Below are 19669 nucleotides of genomic sequence, written 5' to 3' on the forward strand. Positions count from 1 at the left end.
TTGATTTGCTTGTTTACATTAGTCTGAGCGGTATACCGGTTTAGCTCACTTATAGATAAAATACTTTAATTATTTTTAAATGCATATACATGAAATAAAACAAAATTTTTTTTTCCAAAAACGCGTGTCATGAAATTTCCAAAAACAAGTGTTGTAGCAGGTGGGCTGAAAAATTCGTAGGCTAACGTAGAAAAAATTTTTTGTTGATAAAATTTCATTTTATTATTCAATATAGTTTCCTTCAAGGGAAATACAACGATTATAGCGGTCATATAATTTTTCGATACCCTTTTTATAGTACCATTTGTCTTTAGCCTCAAAATAGGGCTTAGTTTCGGTGACTCCTTCTTCATCGGCCCTAAATTTCTTTCCAGCGAGCATTCTCTTGAGGTCTCAGAACAAGAAAAAGCCGCTGGGGACCACTGGAGAATACCGTGGAGAGAGCCGCTGGAGAATACCGTGGATGCGGAAGCAATTCAAAGACCAATTTATATAATTTTCATTGACTTGTGACATATTGCAATTGTCTTGATGAAACAGCACTTTCTTCTTCTTCAAATGGGGCCGTTTTTCTGCGATTTCGTAGTTCAAACGCTCCAAAACGCTATGCAATAGTCGATGTTGCTGGTTGTTCCTTTTTCAAGATAGTCAATGAATATTAAACCATGAGCATTCCAAAATACTGATGCCATAACTTTGCCTGCTGACTTTTGCATCTTTCCAAGCTTTGGAGTTGGTTCTTCTCGTGCAGTTCACTCGCTGACGATTGATTGGTCTCCGGTATGAAATTATGGAGCCATGTTTCACCCATTGTCATATATCGACTCATAAATTCAGATTTATTACGATTAAACAGCTTCTAACACAGCTCAGAATCATCAATTCGTTGTTGTTTTTGGTCAATTGTGGGCTCGTGCGGCACCCACTTTGCCTAGAGCATTCTCATACCCCAAAATTCATTCACGATATGTCTAACACTTTCCTTTGATATCTACAGGGTCTCAGATATTTTGATCAACTTGACTTTATGGTAATCTAAAATTATTTTGTGGACTTTTTTGATATTTTCGTCGCTAATAGGCGCCTCTTTGGGGCGTCCACGGTGCGCATCTTCGTCGGAGTTCATTTCGCCTCGTTTAAGCTTAGCAAATCACTTCTCAATGGTTGATTTTCCTGGTACAGAGTTCGAATAATGTTTCACAAGCCAAGCCTTAGCTTCAAGAGTATTTTTTTCTCTGGAAAGCAATGCTTTTTAAACACGCGAAATTCCTTTTTATGCATTGTTTTTAAACTAACAAAAGTTGCTTCACTAAAAATACTATATCTCACAAACTGTTAGTCCGACAGCTGTCAAAATTATACACGCGTCTTTCGAAGGTTAGAACTAACTAAAAATCATATGTTTTTAATAATAGTAGCCCCATCTATGAGTCAGCCTACGAACATTTCAGCCCAACTGTTAGACTAGACGCTATCATATTTTGCTCAAACTACAAGACGCCTCCAGCGACCAGGAGGTCAGCCTTTCTAAAGAAGTTCTAGAATTTCGAGTTTTAAAATCGTGCATTAAAAAATGAAGAAAGTAAGTAAACATAATAAATTCATGTTGTTCAAAGTTCAAATAAGGGAGGATTTAATATTTGTAAACATGTTTATAAGGTATCGTGGTGAAATCATTATTAAATTTATTTATACAACATATGCTAATATTAAGGAAATACAAATATGGTAATTTTTGTGACCTCGCCTTTGATGGATACTAAATCAAATTAGTAATTTTGTCAAAATCAACTGAGCACTTATTTGCTATCATTAATTATGCGAGACACTGAATTTCATTTACTAAGGTTTTTTTTGCTAAAACGAAACAAATTTTAACTGCTATAAATGTCATTTAGTTGAAAGAATACACAGATCTTAAACAGTGAACAATACATTATTTTGAAGTAAAAAACAAATTTTGTAGAAATATTTGTCCATGATGGCGCTGTTCAAAAACTAAAATATAGCATAACCAAGTAAATGAATAATTACGCTAAAAAAACTCTTTACGTTTATTTGACACGTTTAATTGGTAATTGGGTATTTGCCCTTCGAGAAGAAGATAACAATACCCACACACGTGACCTATGATGTCAGTGCCAGTAATCGTTTAGAAGCAAAATGGCGTGTTAAAGTTGAGCTAAGTTTCTCCGAATAAGTTAGAATGTTCATCAACGTGAACTTAATGAAATACAGCTCCGTTTCACTCAGGGAACATGTTAAAATATAATTCTTTCTCGTCTACATCTTTTATTCAACTTAGATTTATTATTTGTAAATGTATTTTTCGTATATTTTTGTTTGTGTACCTGGCAACTTCGATGCATAATTAGTTTGTTTGTGTTCTACATGGCCTCGTGTCTATATAAGTGCTAAGTAAGAAATATATAGTGAAAGAATTGAAATCTTTGCGAAAGAATATAAAATGTGTCACGTAAGAGGATTGATAACTGAAGGGCTTGGCTTACTCGAAATAGAATGGAAAGAACAGTTGCTATTGTAAACAAAAGCCAGCTTCAACAACCAATCAGGAGCGAGATACACACACTACGTCACTTGCAGGTATTCCATTAAAACGAACTTTTGCTGGCCAACCAGTTTTAATTAACTTTTTTAAGCCTAAGCGAAAGATTTTTGCTATTACAATTTTTTCCCCTTGAGGTTAAGGACTTAACCGATCTAAGTCTTAAACACGCGTACTCAAATATCTATATATATATTTCTCTTACACGGCGATAAAAAAAAGGCCTCATTACAACTCCCCGAATGGCAACACTAGAAAATTGACCAATCATTGCCGCTAAAAATGTCACATGCCAAATCTAGCTTAGATGGCTCAACATATACAACATATAGTGCTTTTAAAAACGGAAACTGAAATAACCAGAGAGAGCATAAGCTAGGCAGAAGAGAGTAGTCGAATTTGTTTTATTAGAATTTATTTGTTTATGCAGGTTTTTCCACTGCAATTCACTTATTTCAATTTTTAATAGACTTAATTATATAATTAAGTCTATTAAAAATTGAAATAATAACCTTTTTAAAGAGATATCAGTTTTAGAAATTTTATCTTAAGATTTTATACTATAGCACATTTCTAATAGGTTTTAACGAATTACACGTCATTTATTTGAATTCAAATTTATTTTAATAACGTAGTATTTACTAAAAAGATGTAATGTTCTTTTTTTAAAAAAAGTTGTTATACGGATTTGAATAATTGTTCTGAATTCTTAGAATTGTGTAAATTTGTAATGTACCTAAGTTAGTAGCGAGCGAAGCGAGCTTAGTTTGCGAAGCAAACCATATAAGATTGCGTAGCAATTTTCGGGGGTTGGCGAGCGTTAGCGAGAAGGGGGCGCAGCCCACTAGTATATACTAATTTAGGTACATTTGGGGCATCTATCCGATGTTTCCACTCGAATTTTTACTTTCTACGTATCGATTATAAGGGACATATATTTATAGTGACTGCTTTTCGAGTTGTTACCCACCCAAACATAAACACATCCATGAGTTTTCTCAATTAATCTGATTTCTACATTGATGTTAATATTTTTGTTACCAAAATAAAATGTAGCAAAATTCACAATAATATTGTATTCAATAATTATCGCTGTGTACAATACTCATGATGTCATATTCGATGTACTTATGTGTATTATCGTTTTAGTCACCAATGCAAATCAGAACTTGGTGTTATCTACTCGTTGGTGAACTTGGCTTCATGGTAGCAATAACCGATAAGTAGATATTTTCAATAAAAATTTTGAATTTTTACTTAAGGATAATAATATCAAGTTTCAGAATTTAGAATTCGTGGTCAAAAATGATGTGAACTATCAATGATGAAAATTAATAGTTAGTATTAAAATATTTTAAGAGCTCGGACGAATATGAACACATATGTTTAACATTGCCACTTATAGTGAAATATATTTTTTCTATTTTAAATAACTTATGTTAGCCTCATTAGCACGCCTTACTTCCGCACTTAAACCATGAGTTTAGCTAGTTTTATGGATATTTTAATTTTTTCTAAAGGTATCATCTGCTCTTTTTTGTTTTGTTTAAATATTTTGTAAAAATATAGTTTTATGACAGCATACGTTCTTATCGTTATACGTTTTATAACAATGGTATTCATCAAGGAAATTTTGTAATTTCGAAATTGTACCTGAGCAGCAAAACGCTGGAAAAAGACGATTGTTTACACAAAACCCCATAAAAATTTACAAACTATAGAAAAGAAAAAAAATATGATCGAACTCGGTGCTTTAGTTCTCTAGCAAGCGAACATACATCCAGACATTTTGCTGTTATATATAGAGTGATTTTTAGAATCTTGGAACATAAAACTTTGCACCTGGGGGATGGCAAATTATAATTTAAATCTTACTCTTACTATTCTTTACAAACATCAATAAAATGAAAAGAAAACTTTTAACAATCTAAAACATTTTTATTAGAGATATAGCTTAAATGAATGTTGCAAAACAATCATGGAGAGCAATATTCGTAAAGAGAACCTTCAATGAATACTTTCCGATTCTTATTTAAAAAATAAAGTTAAACATGCACATACGGGTTTGGGAATTTTTAAATATGAAATAGATGAGAGAAAAAAAAACCTTCTCCAGCTCTGGAATGGAAGAAAGGATTAAAATAATCTAAACCTTAATGTTAAGAAAAGTTTGAAGTTAAAAGTTAGGTTTTAAAAAGTCAAAAATCATTATGGAGATCCATAAAAGCAAAGGAGGGATTAAATTCATTAAAAACCTATTTTTGGGAAAACTCCATGCTTCTAAATAAAAGACAAAATCATTCTAAGACCACTGGATAAATAAATTGAGATTTTGATGCTTTCATCTTGTCTCTCCATTTGTTATTAACTTAGCTATGATTAAACATTTTTAAATAGCTTTAGTTTTTATCATGCAAATATTGCTTGATAAACACAAATATGCATAATTTTTATCTTTATTTCTCATAAGCAGCCTAAAAACATATCATAAGAGTGCATGATCATTATAGAAGTTCCTGTATTTCCCATAAAATCAGCTGAAAATGAGCAAGACACTAAGAACCTTTCCAGCTGCTCAAATGTCCAGTCCACACATTGATCACAATCGGATAGTATAGAAGCTTTGAATAGAACTGAAGTAAAGATTAAGTCGAAGTTTATATAGAATTGAAGTCTGATTCTAAGACAAATTTAAATAAATTAATTTTTTAAATTCTTTTTCATTAATAACTTTTGGAATGAAACATTAAAATTATCTTTTCTAGTAAGAAATGTCAATTTCAATATCTTCATTGTAAGATACATAAATTTTATGATTACCAGGAATTAAAAATTACTAGCTTTCTGCTATTAAGACATTTTTTTAGGGAAATATATTTTTTCTGATTTTTAAATGATCAATATTATATGATAAAGGTTTAAACGAAAGACATTTTTAATTATTTTAGGAATCAATACAGAGAAAAAACAATTCTTGCAATTTCAATCCCTGTTTTATAAAGCTATGACTACCAGCCCTGGTAGCAGAAATCTTCCAACTATAGATTGTTATAGCAAAGGCAGATTACTTTCCTTTTAAGTATCTATGTTTTATTTTTAAAACGTAAACAAACAAATGGAGGAGAGGGGAATTACTGAAACTACTTTTTAAAACATCTCTATATTTGTTTTGAATAAAATTGAGAGTTGAATTGAAAGAACATGGCAAAGAACTAAGAGTAAAGAATTATTGCATTTTTTTGAGTATCATTGGTATAAAATTCAATTTAAACCAGGGTTGGCAGGTTTTTGACAGTTTAAACCATGGTTTAAACCGTCACGTCAAAAACCTCACTGTCAAAAATGTCGAATATGTCAAAAACCTATATTCATATGTGAAATTTAATTAATACATAAAATTTATATATTTTTTAAAGGATAGTGTTTCTAAATATGTTCTAGAAAAAATAAATTTAAAATTTTGAAGAAACACTTATATTTTGAATAGTAACCAAAATCTTGTACTTTTGAAAACTCACATCTTTTGTAATATTATGTATTCATTTTCATGTGTTATTGAAAATCTGCAGTGATATTATTAAGAAATTTATTTATAACCAAATTTAGTGTATAGTATAGATTATACTAAAAATTAGACATTTTTAAAGATAAACATTAGCAGTTTTGTACATTAGACATCTTCTTTTAAAGAAAAATCTTTTTAATATTCTTTTAAATCTTCTTAATAATCTTTTTAACATAAGACAATACAAATTTAAGTGCTTTCTGTTAAATACACAGAGTAGTTAGTGTCGATTTACAGTATATTCAGCCTATTCATTTACTATGCTGAAAATTTAGTTTATCCAAATACTTGTGAATTTCATTTTGCTGAATACTATATAGTTTTGTTGAATATCTAAATATTCAGCTGTTGAATAATTACTTCTTGCTTTCAAGATATGCATTATTTGTATTCTTAATACAAGTGGAGAAAAAAAAATTAAGAGATAAAAATTGTTTTAAAATGATAAGTGTAATAATTATAAATAAATATAATAAACAATATGAATTATATTTATCATTATTCACAAATATAACTACTTTTAAATTCAAATTAACATACTGGATAATAAAGATATTCGGTATAACATTAAAAAAAAATTTTTATACACTTGTATCAAGTTTGTATTTATACAACATAACTTGTAAGTTCCTTATAAATATTAGTTATATGTTCCTTATATGTCAAAAATGCATAGTAATAAACTTTTAATTTTCTTAAGTATCAAAAAAAAAAAAAAAATTTTTAAATATAAATATTTAAACAATTTTTGTGCAAAATTTTTCTGCACATGCATTTGAATATAAATTTCTGAGATTTTAAATCTGTTATTTTACCTTAATTTTAATTAAAAAATATTTTAAAACCTGCTGATTACCTATAGTATAATTAAATTTCAATATAATGCATGGCAACTGTTGGTAGTTTTGAAGTTTATATATTTTCTTGGCAAACTTCAGTTTTTGACATTTTTGACGGTTTAAACCAGTATTATACCCTTGTCATGTCAAAAACCACTTTTTGACGTAAAAAACCACTTTTTGACGTCAAAAACCCAACCCTGATTTAAACAACATAAGGTTATGTATAACTTTTAAGGTTCTTATATTAGCAAATTTTGCTACATGTATGCTAGATTAAGCTAAATTTTTATAACATTAATTTCTACTTGACACCTTGAGGTTGCAGACTAATTTGGATTTAAGAAGATTATTCTGCATCTGAGCTATTAGCTAAGCTATCTTCCATCTAGAACTTTTCAGAAAATGAACAGAAATTTGTAACAAATGTCAGTTCATTGTTAAGAAAGAGAACTTAAATTTACAGATCTTTTAAATAATAAATATATTTATTTATCCTTCTTATGCATTGTAAATATTTGTACATGAAGTACATAATTTTTCAAGTAAAATTTTTATTAATTTTATATGAGTGTCTAGTCATTATTTGATATTTCAAGCTGACCCGCATTTGCTGTTTTTCTGTATCTATCATTTGTAATGAATGGTCCCTTGAGAAAGATTGATAGAGGTTCTATATATGGAGTAGCACTGAAATATACAGATCAATTTGCAACAGTGTCTTAAAATAAATGAATTATTAAGCAGACATAATATGAATTTATATAATTGCAGATATAATATATATTTAACAATATCTAACTATTGAGGTATAATACGTCTTAAAATTAAAATTCCAAACTATATAACAATAACCTACATAAGCGTGGAAGACATAGGTCTTGTTACATTTGCCTGAACAGTTACTGCGCTGTTTTCAAGTTCTGATACATTTTGCCTATGCCTTAAAATATTTTCTGTAGATAAACTAATGAACGGCATTGCAGAAGTAGTAGTAATTTTTAATACGTATGTATTAAATATTAAAAATAATTTTAATGTATTAATTTTACATAAGTATCTAGTCAATATTTGATATTTCGAGCTTACCCGCATTTGTTGTTTTCCCGTATTTATCATTTGTAATGAATGGCCGCTTGCGAAAGATCAATAGCGATTATACTGTAGGGTTAAAATATACGGATCAATTTTCAACAGTGTTTTAAAATAAATGATTTATTAAGCAGATATAGATTGAATAAACATGTTTAAAAATATCTAACTATTGACATATAATACGTCTTAAAATTAAAATTCCTAACAAGATAACAATAACCCACATAAGCGTGGAAGACCAATTGTTAGACATAGGTCTTGTTACACTTGTCTGAACAGTCACTGCACTGTTTTCAAGTTCTGATACATTTTGTCTGTGTCTTAAAATATTTTCTGTTGGTAAACCAATGGACGGAACAGCAGAAGTAGTAGCAACATCGACAGAAAAATTGTTATTTTCAGTTAGATCAGGATTTTTGGTTGACACAGCTGGTTTGGTAACATTTGAAGGAAAGGTTTCTGACATTGCTGAGTTAGTACATTCTGTTGTAAGAGGCGATTTTTCATCCTAAAATCAAACCATTTCAATTAGTTACATGATAACTTTGCTCATTAACTTTATATAAATAATTGCTAGAACAGTTACAAATTTAAAAGGAGAAAGAAACATGCTATTAAAAATGAGTTTTACTCCCTAAATATTAAGTATTTATTTAAAAACAATTCCCTGGAAATCCCTTTTTTTCCTCTAGCAAGAAAAATATTTCCAAATAAAAGTAATTTTTAGCTTTAAATGTTTGCATAGTTTGAAATAAATAAGAAATAACAAATTCTAGAATCATACTAGTAGTAATCAACCAATCTGTACCAAGTACAGTTAATTTTTTTTTTCAGGAAAGTTAAATCTATAAAAATTATAAAATATCCTTTAATGACATTGATTATAAATTGCAGACTGAACTATTTAGAAAAAAAAAGAGGATAATTGTAGAATAATCATGGGACTGACTCTAATACCATACATTCCAAAAAGCTAGCGCTTACGTAGTGGTTTGATTTTAAGGATTATAAATTTTTCTGCTTTTCAATTGCATTTTCACTAAGAAAAATAAATTTGACATGGAATATATCTTACACACATTAAGATTTAGGAGAAGAAAACTACAAAACACTTCTTTCCAATAAATGCTCAAAGGTTGACAAGTATTGTAAAAAATTGCCCAAAAATCAGATTAGATTTTTTGCGTTTTAAATTTGAAATTACTTAAATTTTGAAATGTATCAACTAATTGTTCATAACAGTTTTACGTATTTAAATTGCACTAATCTCAATATCCATTTATTTGATATTACAAACATATAATACTCAATACAGCATTAAATTGACATATAAAGGTTAATACTTTTATTATATATAATAATAAAATAAAGAATAAAAAAGCCTTTTTTAAAAAAAAAAAAATTAAAACTAAAAATAGTAATAACCCATATAGCCTTTAATTACAATCTTTGTGCTTAAAAAACTGTACTTTCAGACATTAGAAAATGTATAAAAATTATTTACAGCTGTAAAAAGTGTAGTAAAACAATTTTTCAACACAGATTTAAGCAGAATTATAGATAAATATTATGACAATAATTTTAAATTAACTTCACACGCATAATTTCTATTATTGTTACTTTTATTGTAGGTTCTTCATTTTCTAGGAATTTATGATTTTCTGTTGTATCACAACTTTTTTCTGCTAAATGCTGCTTAATGTTACCACACTGAGGACATTTCCAATTCCGTGATCTGAAAAGTTAGAACCTTCATAAGTTTAAAATATAAATAAATTTCAAACGTCATGCGCAAAGAAATTTTCACAAGCATGCTATAATAATAATAAAAGCTTACATTTAAGAAAAATAAGTAGACTCAAGATGTATCTAGATGTATGATTTGGAATTGTAGTACCATCCTTGATCAAAGGAATAGGTAAAGCTCTATATAGTGTAAGCAGTTCATAACCAAAATAAAGGGATCAAGATAATTCACTCATTAAATCAGAGTACTCACTAAACCAGGTTTAGCCAAAATTAACAAAAATAAAAAATTAGAGTGCTCACTAAACCAGGTTCAGGCAAAATTAACAAAAATAAAAAATCAGAGTACTCACTAAACCAGGTTCAGTCAAAATTAACAAAAATAAAAAAAATCATAATGTACAAAAAAATGCTTAAAAATAACTATTTTCTTTACAAATTTTTTTGTACACGAATAGGGCGAACATCTAATAATTTGTTTTCTTTCTTTTGAGTGTGTGATCAAATCTTGATGATTTTTCAATGTAAAATGTATTTTGAAAAACAATTGATTCTAGAAAAGACAGGAAACAAGTTTTTAGCAACTTCATGTGGGATGTAAATGGTGGAGATCGTAATTGTTTCTTCCCCATCACTGCCTGCATTTACAAACATTAAAACAAATTCTGTATTTTGCAAACATATTGTCAGTGACATACGTACACAACACAAATATGAATAACAGTAGGTATGAAATCTATTCAATGGTTTGCATAGCAATATTTAATGTTCGTTAATGCAATTGATTTACATGATTCAGGGCAAGATAAATGAGGTTCCCTTTCTTGATAATATACATACAATTTTTGTTCAAATTGAACTAGAGGAGTGGTTTTTAACACTAAGAAAGGATTGTAATAATATAAACCAGTCAATTTTAAGCCTCTATGTTCATGTCAGAGATAATGTAACTAAATAAATATTTTAAAAAGAGAATGAAATAACTAAAAAGAAAAAATTCACAAATAATTTAAAAAAACATAGACCAGTATAAATTTTTTAAGATAGAAAACAGTTGTATACAGGAAAAAATTTTCTGTCTATAAGGTCAAATATAATATCTCTGAATATATACATGAACATAAGGTTGTGCCATATGTTAAAGGAATGGAACTTCAGAGAAAAATCTTTTAATTAATTATTCTGACAGTTATGGAAAATAATGATCAGTTATGCTCCAAATATTTTACATAAATTAATAGATTCCTACTCAACTTTCAGCACTGTTTCAAAAAATAATTAAATAAAAATATATCAAAACATTTTATTTTAATTTACTACACATTATTTTTCTATATATAATGACATTTATTTAACGATATTTGATCCTAGTACTCCCTGAGACACAAATAAAAGAAATTAATTAAAAATAAAAATAGATATATTTAAAATCTCAACTAATGTAAAAACAATACCAATTTCACAAGCAACTCATTTATTATTCATAATAAAAACCATTTTAAACTATCATATATTTAAATGTAATATAGTATAAGACTTTAAAAGCATACTTCAGCGCTAATTCTTTCCTTTCTTCAGGAGTATAATCAAGAGAACCAATAGCACCATTCCCGTGAGTAGGTAAAAAGCCAATAATAGCCAACAATGCAGTCCTTACTGAAATAGAAAGAGCATTATACTAGACAATTTTAAAAAAGAAATCTACACACTCAAGATTCAAAACAATAATTCATAGGTGAAATTTAAAATAAACTGCAAAATCAAAATGGTTTGAAAGTATTTACCTAGTGAATAACTTTTATGGTAATAAAAAATAATTCTGCATTACTAAAAATTATTTAAAAAAAAAAAAAAAAAAAAACGTTCCTGCAACCGCCCAATGTGGGACAAGGGGTCATGGAGGTTAAGGTCCCATAATTTTGTGACCAACAGCAGAATTGTAGTACCGTTGTCCGAATTGCATACACGTAACTGCTACTTCTCAAGCACACTGGTACACATTGATCTGAAGCTGGGTGGATTAAAAGTTGCCACAGGGGATCAAACCACAGTTCTTCGCAATGACAGTTCAGTGCCTTAACAGTATGCTAGTATGGCACCAACCACATAAATATTCTGAATTTGATTATGACAGCATATTATAAAGAAATAAAAATTGCAAATAAATGAACTTTTCAAAAATAGAAAATGGATTTTAAAAAATTTCTAAATCCTAAATTATTAAAATAATCAAGCACAGCCTAAACTTACAATTGAAAGCATTATTTCCATCTACAAAATATTTTTTCTTCCAAGTATAACATGATAAAATTTGTTGATACCATGTACAATAGTTATACTTTTAAATTTATTTATAAACTAAAATATAGTTGTGATATATGGTGATATATAGTGGTGATTTTAGTAAACTCATGCAGTTTACTAAAATATTAATCTAAATGAGTTTATAATGTTATATTAATCTATAAAACTTCAGAAGTGCCTTTTTTTGCAGAAAAGTTAGTACTTATTGATCTGAAACTTGGCAGATAAACTGCCCACTGATGATAGAACCTCAATCCTTCATACTGACAGTTCAATGTCCTTAACAACTGATCCATCGTGACTAGTTAATATCATGAAAAGCATCCACAAAGACTATTTTTTAAATTTCAGCACAATAATTTTTTTTTTTTTTTGGTCTTAAGTTGAAGAAAGAAGTTGGGATTTCATGAAAGTAATAAGAAAAAAGAATTATATCAACGTTATTATATCTTTACATTTAATTATGACAAACCTTTTTTGGTAACCTTAGATAGTTTAATAGATTTGTGTCATGTCTGTCACAAAAACCTTGAACTTCTTTCCTTTTAGCAAAATAAATTTACATTCAATAATTTTAAGATATATTTCTTTTTCTGGAATAAAAGAAAAAATTATTATAAAAAGTGTAAACTAAATTTCAAAACTGACTGGAAAAATAAGGTTTAAAATTTGTCATGTCTAACCCAAGGGGATCTAAAGAATAGTCTAATATATATTTACTTTGCTATTTATAACAAGAAATCTTACAGCATATAGTTAACTACTTAATTTAAGCATTGAACCTTGTTTCATGATCCAAGAAAATTTTTCAAGTCTAGCAGAGTATTATAGCAAAAAGGAAGAACAAACAAGTGGATATTTCAAGATTATAAGAGGTGCATATTTAAATTTTGAAAACATTAATAATGTAAAGAATTTTATCTGAAGAAAATCATTGAAAACATAATTCTGAATGTTATTCAGAACATTGTTACCTATAAAAAAAGAAAGAAAACATTTAAAAAAGTAATACTACAACATTGAAAATGCCATTTAGTACTAAGACGGAGATGCCAACTGCTCCAGACACGCCAAAATAATTAAAAAAAACGGTAAAAACTACCAAGTAAATTTTGCAAATATTTGACTATCTTTGCTTGCTTTTTAAGAGGCATAGCATAACATATCTGATAAAAGTGGTGAATTATATAAACCTACAAATAATTTAGAAATAGTGGTGCATAAAAATCTGCTAAATTGAATTTATTAAACCAAGAATCACAATTGATAAACTACCACTTGAAAATATATATTTGCTCTCTGGAGCAAGTTGGCATCTCTGCTAAGAATTTGTTTAAATACTTTTAGTTATCAATGGCTAAAATAGTAGCTGAAAGGCAAGAAAAGAGAAGCATTGGGTCAGAGGAAAGTGGTTAGAATAAAAAGTACAACAAAAAGATTAAATGAAGGATACTTTTATGCAAGAAAAATTTGATTACATAAAATAAAAAAACAGAAAAGTGTTTGTTTAGTGAAAGACAAAATAAATCATGAAAAATATCCTCGAAAACAATAAGAACAAAAATAGTACAACATGCACCCAAAATAGTTCTAGCTACTAGCAAAATAATCCTTTTAATTGCATTGATGAAATGACAAAGGAAGCAAAGAAGCAGAAAGTTTTTTACAAAAGACAGTACATCAAGTCAGTCTCCAAGTTCTAATTGTAAAAAATTGATCTTTTTTACTATATAAAGCTGGAAAAACAAAGATACAAAATATCTCCTTTGTATTTAAGAAGTATTTAAGATATGTCCTGGGATCAATATCTTATCTAAGTCTCAGAAAAAAATGGAATGATCAAATTTAGGTCTGGATAATAAAAAATAATGAGATAAATTTAGAGAATAGGTGATTCAATTCCAAGAAGGAGATAGTTCAATGCTGATACTTACTAAAATAAAGCATTTCATGGGCAGATAACTAAAACAGAAAATGAACAATCAATTCTTCAGTGTCAATTGACATAAAAGAAGCTTCCAGATTTAAAAACTCATAGTCAGATAATCTGTTATAAAGTAGTAAGAACTGCGCAGAGCTTTAATGCTAATATATTTCTGAGAACATTGAAAACTTTAACTACTCCTTTTATAATTCGTTCATAAAATATACTGTAAGCAATTTTTTTGACTTAACAGAAATTAAATATTTTCATTTACAGTAAAATAATAGCCAAATACAGTTCAAAATTATACATGTCTCATGTCTGTTACAATTCCTTGTCCTTCATGATGGAAAAATATTTTTGGAAAAGCTATTTTTTTAAAAATTTTAAGTTTTAAAATTGTGTTTTTTTTTTTAACTAAAATTTCTGACTCATAATTCAACTAAATTAAAAATAGTTCAACTAAAATTTCTGACTCAGTTGGTCGTATTGCTCAGTGACTCAGTGTCATTCAGAGTATATTTTTTTTATTAATTAAAACTTTTTTTTGCCTAAAGTAAATATTTTGCAACATTTTTAATTAAAAAGTGTATAAGTTTCTACAAAGTAAAATTGGTGAAGATACCTTTGTAATCAGTAAATAAAATGAGATAAAAAAGTAGTCTGATGTTACATCAGTCACTCGTGGAATAGTCCAGCTCTAGTTCTTGTAGTAAGAAAAGAAAAGGAAATGAATGGATAAGAAATTAAATTTTGGTTTGTATAAAGGGAAATTTTAAGTCACAGTTAGTTTAAGATATAGAAGTAATGCTAAGCACTAACTTAAGATGAAGGCTGACTTATTAAACTAATTAAAAAAAAAAACTGAAAAGTTTTTTTTATAAATTATACTTTTAAACTAATTATACTTATACTTCATTTAAATTATACTTTTAAAACTAATAATAAATTAAAAACTATAAATAGAATCTTACCTTTCAAATTGAAATTAATATTGATAACTTCAAAAAGGAAAATATTAGCCATTAAATAAATTTAATTTGAATCATCAATTATAATTCAAAAAATAATGTTTTTCTTTTCAACTGAAAGTACATAGAGTTGGAAAGAGAAATTTTATAGTTGAAATTTATATAATTTATTTCATCTTAGAAAATTAAAATAAAATAGTTTGCAATTGAAAGATATTAGTTATTTTTCATATTAGTTTATAAAATTCAATATTGCCTAAAAACATTCATAATTAAATGTCATTAAAATAGTAATAAAAAAATCAGTGGTAACAAAAATAATTATATCTAAAATTTTTAAGCAATGAAACAGAGATCTTTACACATTTAATTAATACATACAAATCTAAATAGATAAAATTTAATTAATGTTGCTATTATAATACTAGACACAGAATTATTTAAAAATATAAGATACTGAGTCTCAGAAAATTTAGAAATTTTAACATGCCTAATAAAATATTGTATTTCTTAGAAACATAAAAGTGTATTGATTCTTAAAAAAATTAAAACATTATTTTTATTGTACTATTAAATTAAGTATGATATAATCTATATTAAATATTAACAAAAAATTTAAAGCGTGAATAAGTTTTGATGTAATAAATGCAGAACATTATTATTAATAATGTATTACTTGCCTCCTTCCCTTCAGCTAAAAAAAATACAAATATTAAGTTCAATAGAATTTTAAACAAACTTTACATATAAAAACCTGTGCTTTAATAACCTGAAATTTCATTAAAAATTTGAAACAGGGGTTAAGTAAGAAATGTAAAAATAATGTTGATTTTCAGATGTTTCAGCTTTCACTTTATAGTTTCAACTTTCATATTTAATTAACTACAGCGATAAATGGCAAATTTATATTTTAAATGTTTTTTTTTTAAAATAAGAACATGTATGACTAGGGAAATAAAAATAAAACTAGCTTTGTTTTATTATTTCTTATTTATAAAATTAAATTTAGTAACATTCATAACAAATGTTTTCAACTATCCAATATCTTGATGATTTTGATCAAAATCTGAGAATGCCCTAAGGTACTTCAGGATATTTCTTAAAAAAATATTTACATGCCTGGTCTGAAACAAGGGTCTCAAATTTTTTTATATATGCCCTGGGTAAACAATGTAATTTTTGAGTCATGATTGCACATTATTTTTAACCCCTGTTTTTTTTAAATAATTAAAATAAACTCACTTGACCATGATGGCTGCCATGACTCAGGATGATAACCAGAGATACTGAGACAAATTTTTTTGTTAGTTTCAAACCGCCCATTAGGCTAGGAATGAAAAAAAAAATAATAATTAAGCAAACATTTCATAGAACTTGTGTGCAAAATATATATATATATATATAATTACATATATATAAATAAATACACACATAAATAAATTAATAATCATTTTACTCTAAATGATTTTTGTCCCAATAATAACTTGTGATAAACTGAAATACAATCTTAATGCTTTGAGACATGTATTTAAGTAAAAGTTAATTAGTGCAGCTAATTAAGTTATTATATTAGTTATGAAATGAAACTTGCTTTAAATACTCAAATCTTTTTCTCATGTATTTAGATTGTTCATTATTTAGTATTGGTCGGGATGTACAATTTAGAAAAGCTCAGGATTAACTGATAAGTATATTTTACAAAGGCTCTCAAAACATGTAACAATCTAATCATAAGGTGAAAAGTCATTAAAAGTGTGTAATTTTCTTAATTTATCCATACATCAAATATTATCTTGATCATGTCTAGAATGAAAGATTTTTTGTTATGTGTTAAGTTAAACTCTGCAGCTAAATATCATTGATAACGAGAACCCACTCTTTCAGAGTCATAATATGTAAATAATATATTTGATCAGCTGAAATATTCTCCATGCTCCATGTGCCCATGAATATTTATGAAATAAGTAGAAAATGACATATTTTTGTTTTTCTATATATTTTTGCTTCAAAACACTTCTAAGATTAATGTTATTCATTGTTAAATTTCTTTCTTATAAACTTAAAATTAATTCTTTACAAGAGAACTTTCCTTGCTTACAAATATTATACAGAATGAATGGATCTATGCTTAGTTAAGTTTGTAAATGTTGTTGAAGATTTTGATGCAGTTATAAATAGTAGTGCCTAAAAAAACTTTAACAACACTTACAATTTATTTAAAAATACACAGATATGACACACATTAAAAATAATAAGTTAATGTTTACACTTAATATTGTTAAGATAATCAGGAGTTGAAAGTATCTGTATTATATCAAATCAAATTGAAATTCGTTTTTGTTTTATAATATTAATAAAAAGTTCTATTCAGCACACTGAAATAATAATTAGAGGTTATCGGGCAAATAGTAATATTATAGGAAATATAACAAGACACATCAGGAGGAAAAATAATTTGGTCATGGTTTTATATACATATATATTTGCAGAAAAAAAAATCATCTAACAGATTGAGTTCTAGCATAGATATTATTGATTAATAAAAAACTTATTCAAAAGGATAAGAAAAATAAGAAGACAATACTTACAGTTAATAATATAATACTAGGAGGTTTCATGGGATAATCGGGGGGTAACGTAATTCGGCCATGATATATTCCTCCTTCAAATTCTGTATTTGGTGGACCACTAAGAGTGAAATGCCATTCAAAAAGATTATCCTGAAAAATAAAAAAACAAAGTTTAAAGAGTGAAACAAATCCTGTACTGAATTTCAGAAAACTAATACACAAAATCACGTTAAACTTCATTTTAATTTAAATATTGAATAAAACACTTAAATAGTTTTATTTATTTATTTATCCTACATTTAGGTCATTGATCAAAACTTTTCTGAAGAATGTTATAATCATTTAACTTATTTTTTTTTATTATTAAATTAATTTTTTATCATTTAATTTAGTTATAGTAATTAGGAAATAAATTTTTGTGACTAGTTGCATCTGAATAATATTACATAAATTCTAAAAAAAAAGAAATAAAAAAAAAAAACAGTAATACAATACTTTAATGTAACTTATGATTAAAGAGTATTTTAGTGTGGTCAGAGAATGGCCCTTAATTAGCCTTAGATTGATTGGCCTTTTTCTACTTTTGTTTTTTTAATTTATTTATTTATTATTTTTTTTAAAGAAAAAAAGGAATATAAAAAACATTGTACTAAAATTGATGTTAATCATATTAATTCATTCACTTTTAAAAAAGCTATCAAAAATTAGATTGACTTTTGATAACATAAAATATACACAAATCCCGAATAACTTTAAAAAAAAAAAAAATCTCAATATATGAAATTGAAAGTTCAAAACAAAACAGAATATACTGAAGTAGAAAAGAAAATTTACTTGGTTCATGTTAAATTTTTATGAAGGCTTAAAATTTAGCTCAGAATCATTTATAACCATCAAATGTACAAAAATTACCTAAAAATTATCAAAATGTATAAAAATTACCTCAAGCGGTTGTGCATGATATTCAGAGGTTGGATACCTGAGTTCTTCAGCTTCTCGCATTAACCTTTTAACAGCTGCAAAGAATGAAAATGTTAAGAAAATCATTTATAACAAGAGTATTCCTCGAGATAGAAAAATTATCATAGATTATAAAATTATAGATTTCTATAGACCTAAAGATTAATTATTCTAAAAGTACAACAAACATATAACAAAACATTCAAACAATAAATGAATGGAACTAGTTGACAACCAATGTTGTTATTTTTGTATTTAATTTTTACAGCAAATCAAAATGATACTGGCTATATCACTGAACTTTAAGAGTGTTGGCGGATGTTGATAATTACATATAAGATCGAAATAACATTGTGAGTAACCTTAGAGCTTACCCTTATATTTGAATTTCAATAACCAGTATAATGGAAGTTTCCTTTGTCAAGTTTTAAACCTCAGATTGTGAAACTTGATAATTGACATAAACAACATAATAGACAGAAATAGTATTTTGAGTAGCGTAATAACACCCATGTTTGAACCTCCAGGCGAAGGCAAAATAAGAGTTGTATTTATTATATTTCAAACACCACTGAACTGTAGACCATTGATGGATTTTGACAACAATGTCATAAACAAAAACAACATTTTGAATAATATTTGTACCACCAATGTTTATATTTCCAGGACAAGGCATAATATGAGTTATTTTTATTAAGTTGGAATTGAATATTTACTAATTTAGATAATCAATACTTTATTAAGACCATATATACCTACATTTTTAGTTTTTTTACCAGCAAAAACCATCTTTGAAAAGCAATAACAAATAATTATCAAAAATTCCTTTATTGCTCTTAATTGGTATAGATGTGATACAAGTCGGAAATAAATAATAGAAAAAAAACCCAACAAAACTGTTTGACAAAGAGGCACACTGTTAGTTGTAGTCAAATACAAGTATTACTAATTTTTCAAAGAAAGTCTTTAGTGAAATAATCTATAAGGGAAAATGAGCATGTCTCTAGAACAATTTTTTGATGTAGCACCTATCTTAAAAAATAAAATTAGAAAGTAATAGTTAAAGACAAAATAGGTTAAGTACGTTTTTGTTTTAAAAAATCTTTTTTAAGTTAATGTAAAGAAAGCA

At 27.1% G+C, this 19669-nt stretch overlaps 1 protein-coding gene across 2 annotated transcripts in view; it reads right to left on the reverse strand.

The window, feature by feature from the left end:
* Positions 1-8166: 8166 nt before the first annotated feature.
* Positions 8167-19669, reverse strand: part of LOC107454592 (ubiquitin-conjugating enzyme E2 J1-like) — a 183825-nt gene continuing 172322 nt past the window's right edge. The window contains exons 1-7 of one of the 2 annotated variants that reach the window (XM_071183506.1): positions 19300-19433; positions 18523-18596; positions 17599-17730; positions 16253-16337; positions 11362-11467; positions 9686-9800; positions 8167-8573 (exon numbers count right to left, since the gene is read on the reverse strand). In XM_071183506.1, the coding sequence (XP_071039607.1) occupies positions 8232-8573; positions 9686-9800; positions 11362-11467; positions 16253-16337; positions 17599-17730; positions 18523-18582 (840 nt within the window). In that variant the 5' untranslated portion in view covers positions 18583-18596; positions 19300-19433 and the 3' untranslated portion in view covers positions 8167-8231. Of the gene's footprint in view, positions 8574-9685; positions 9801-11361; positions 11468-16252; positions 16338-17598; positions 17731-18522; positions 18598-19299; positions 19434-19669 lie in introns of those variants that run through there. The other variant, XM_071183505.1, reaches the window with a different exon arrangement.

The sequence above is a fragment of the Parasteatoda tepidariorum genome, chromosome 7, assembly GCF_043381705.1.
Source record: "Parasteatoda tepidariorum isolate YZ-2023 chromosome 7, CAS_Ptep_4.0, whole genome shotgun sequence".
Lineage (NCBI taxonomy): Eukaryota > Metazoa > Arthropoda > Arachnida > Araneae > Theridiidae > Parasteatoda > Parasteatoda tepidariorum.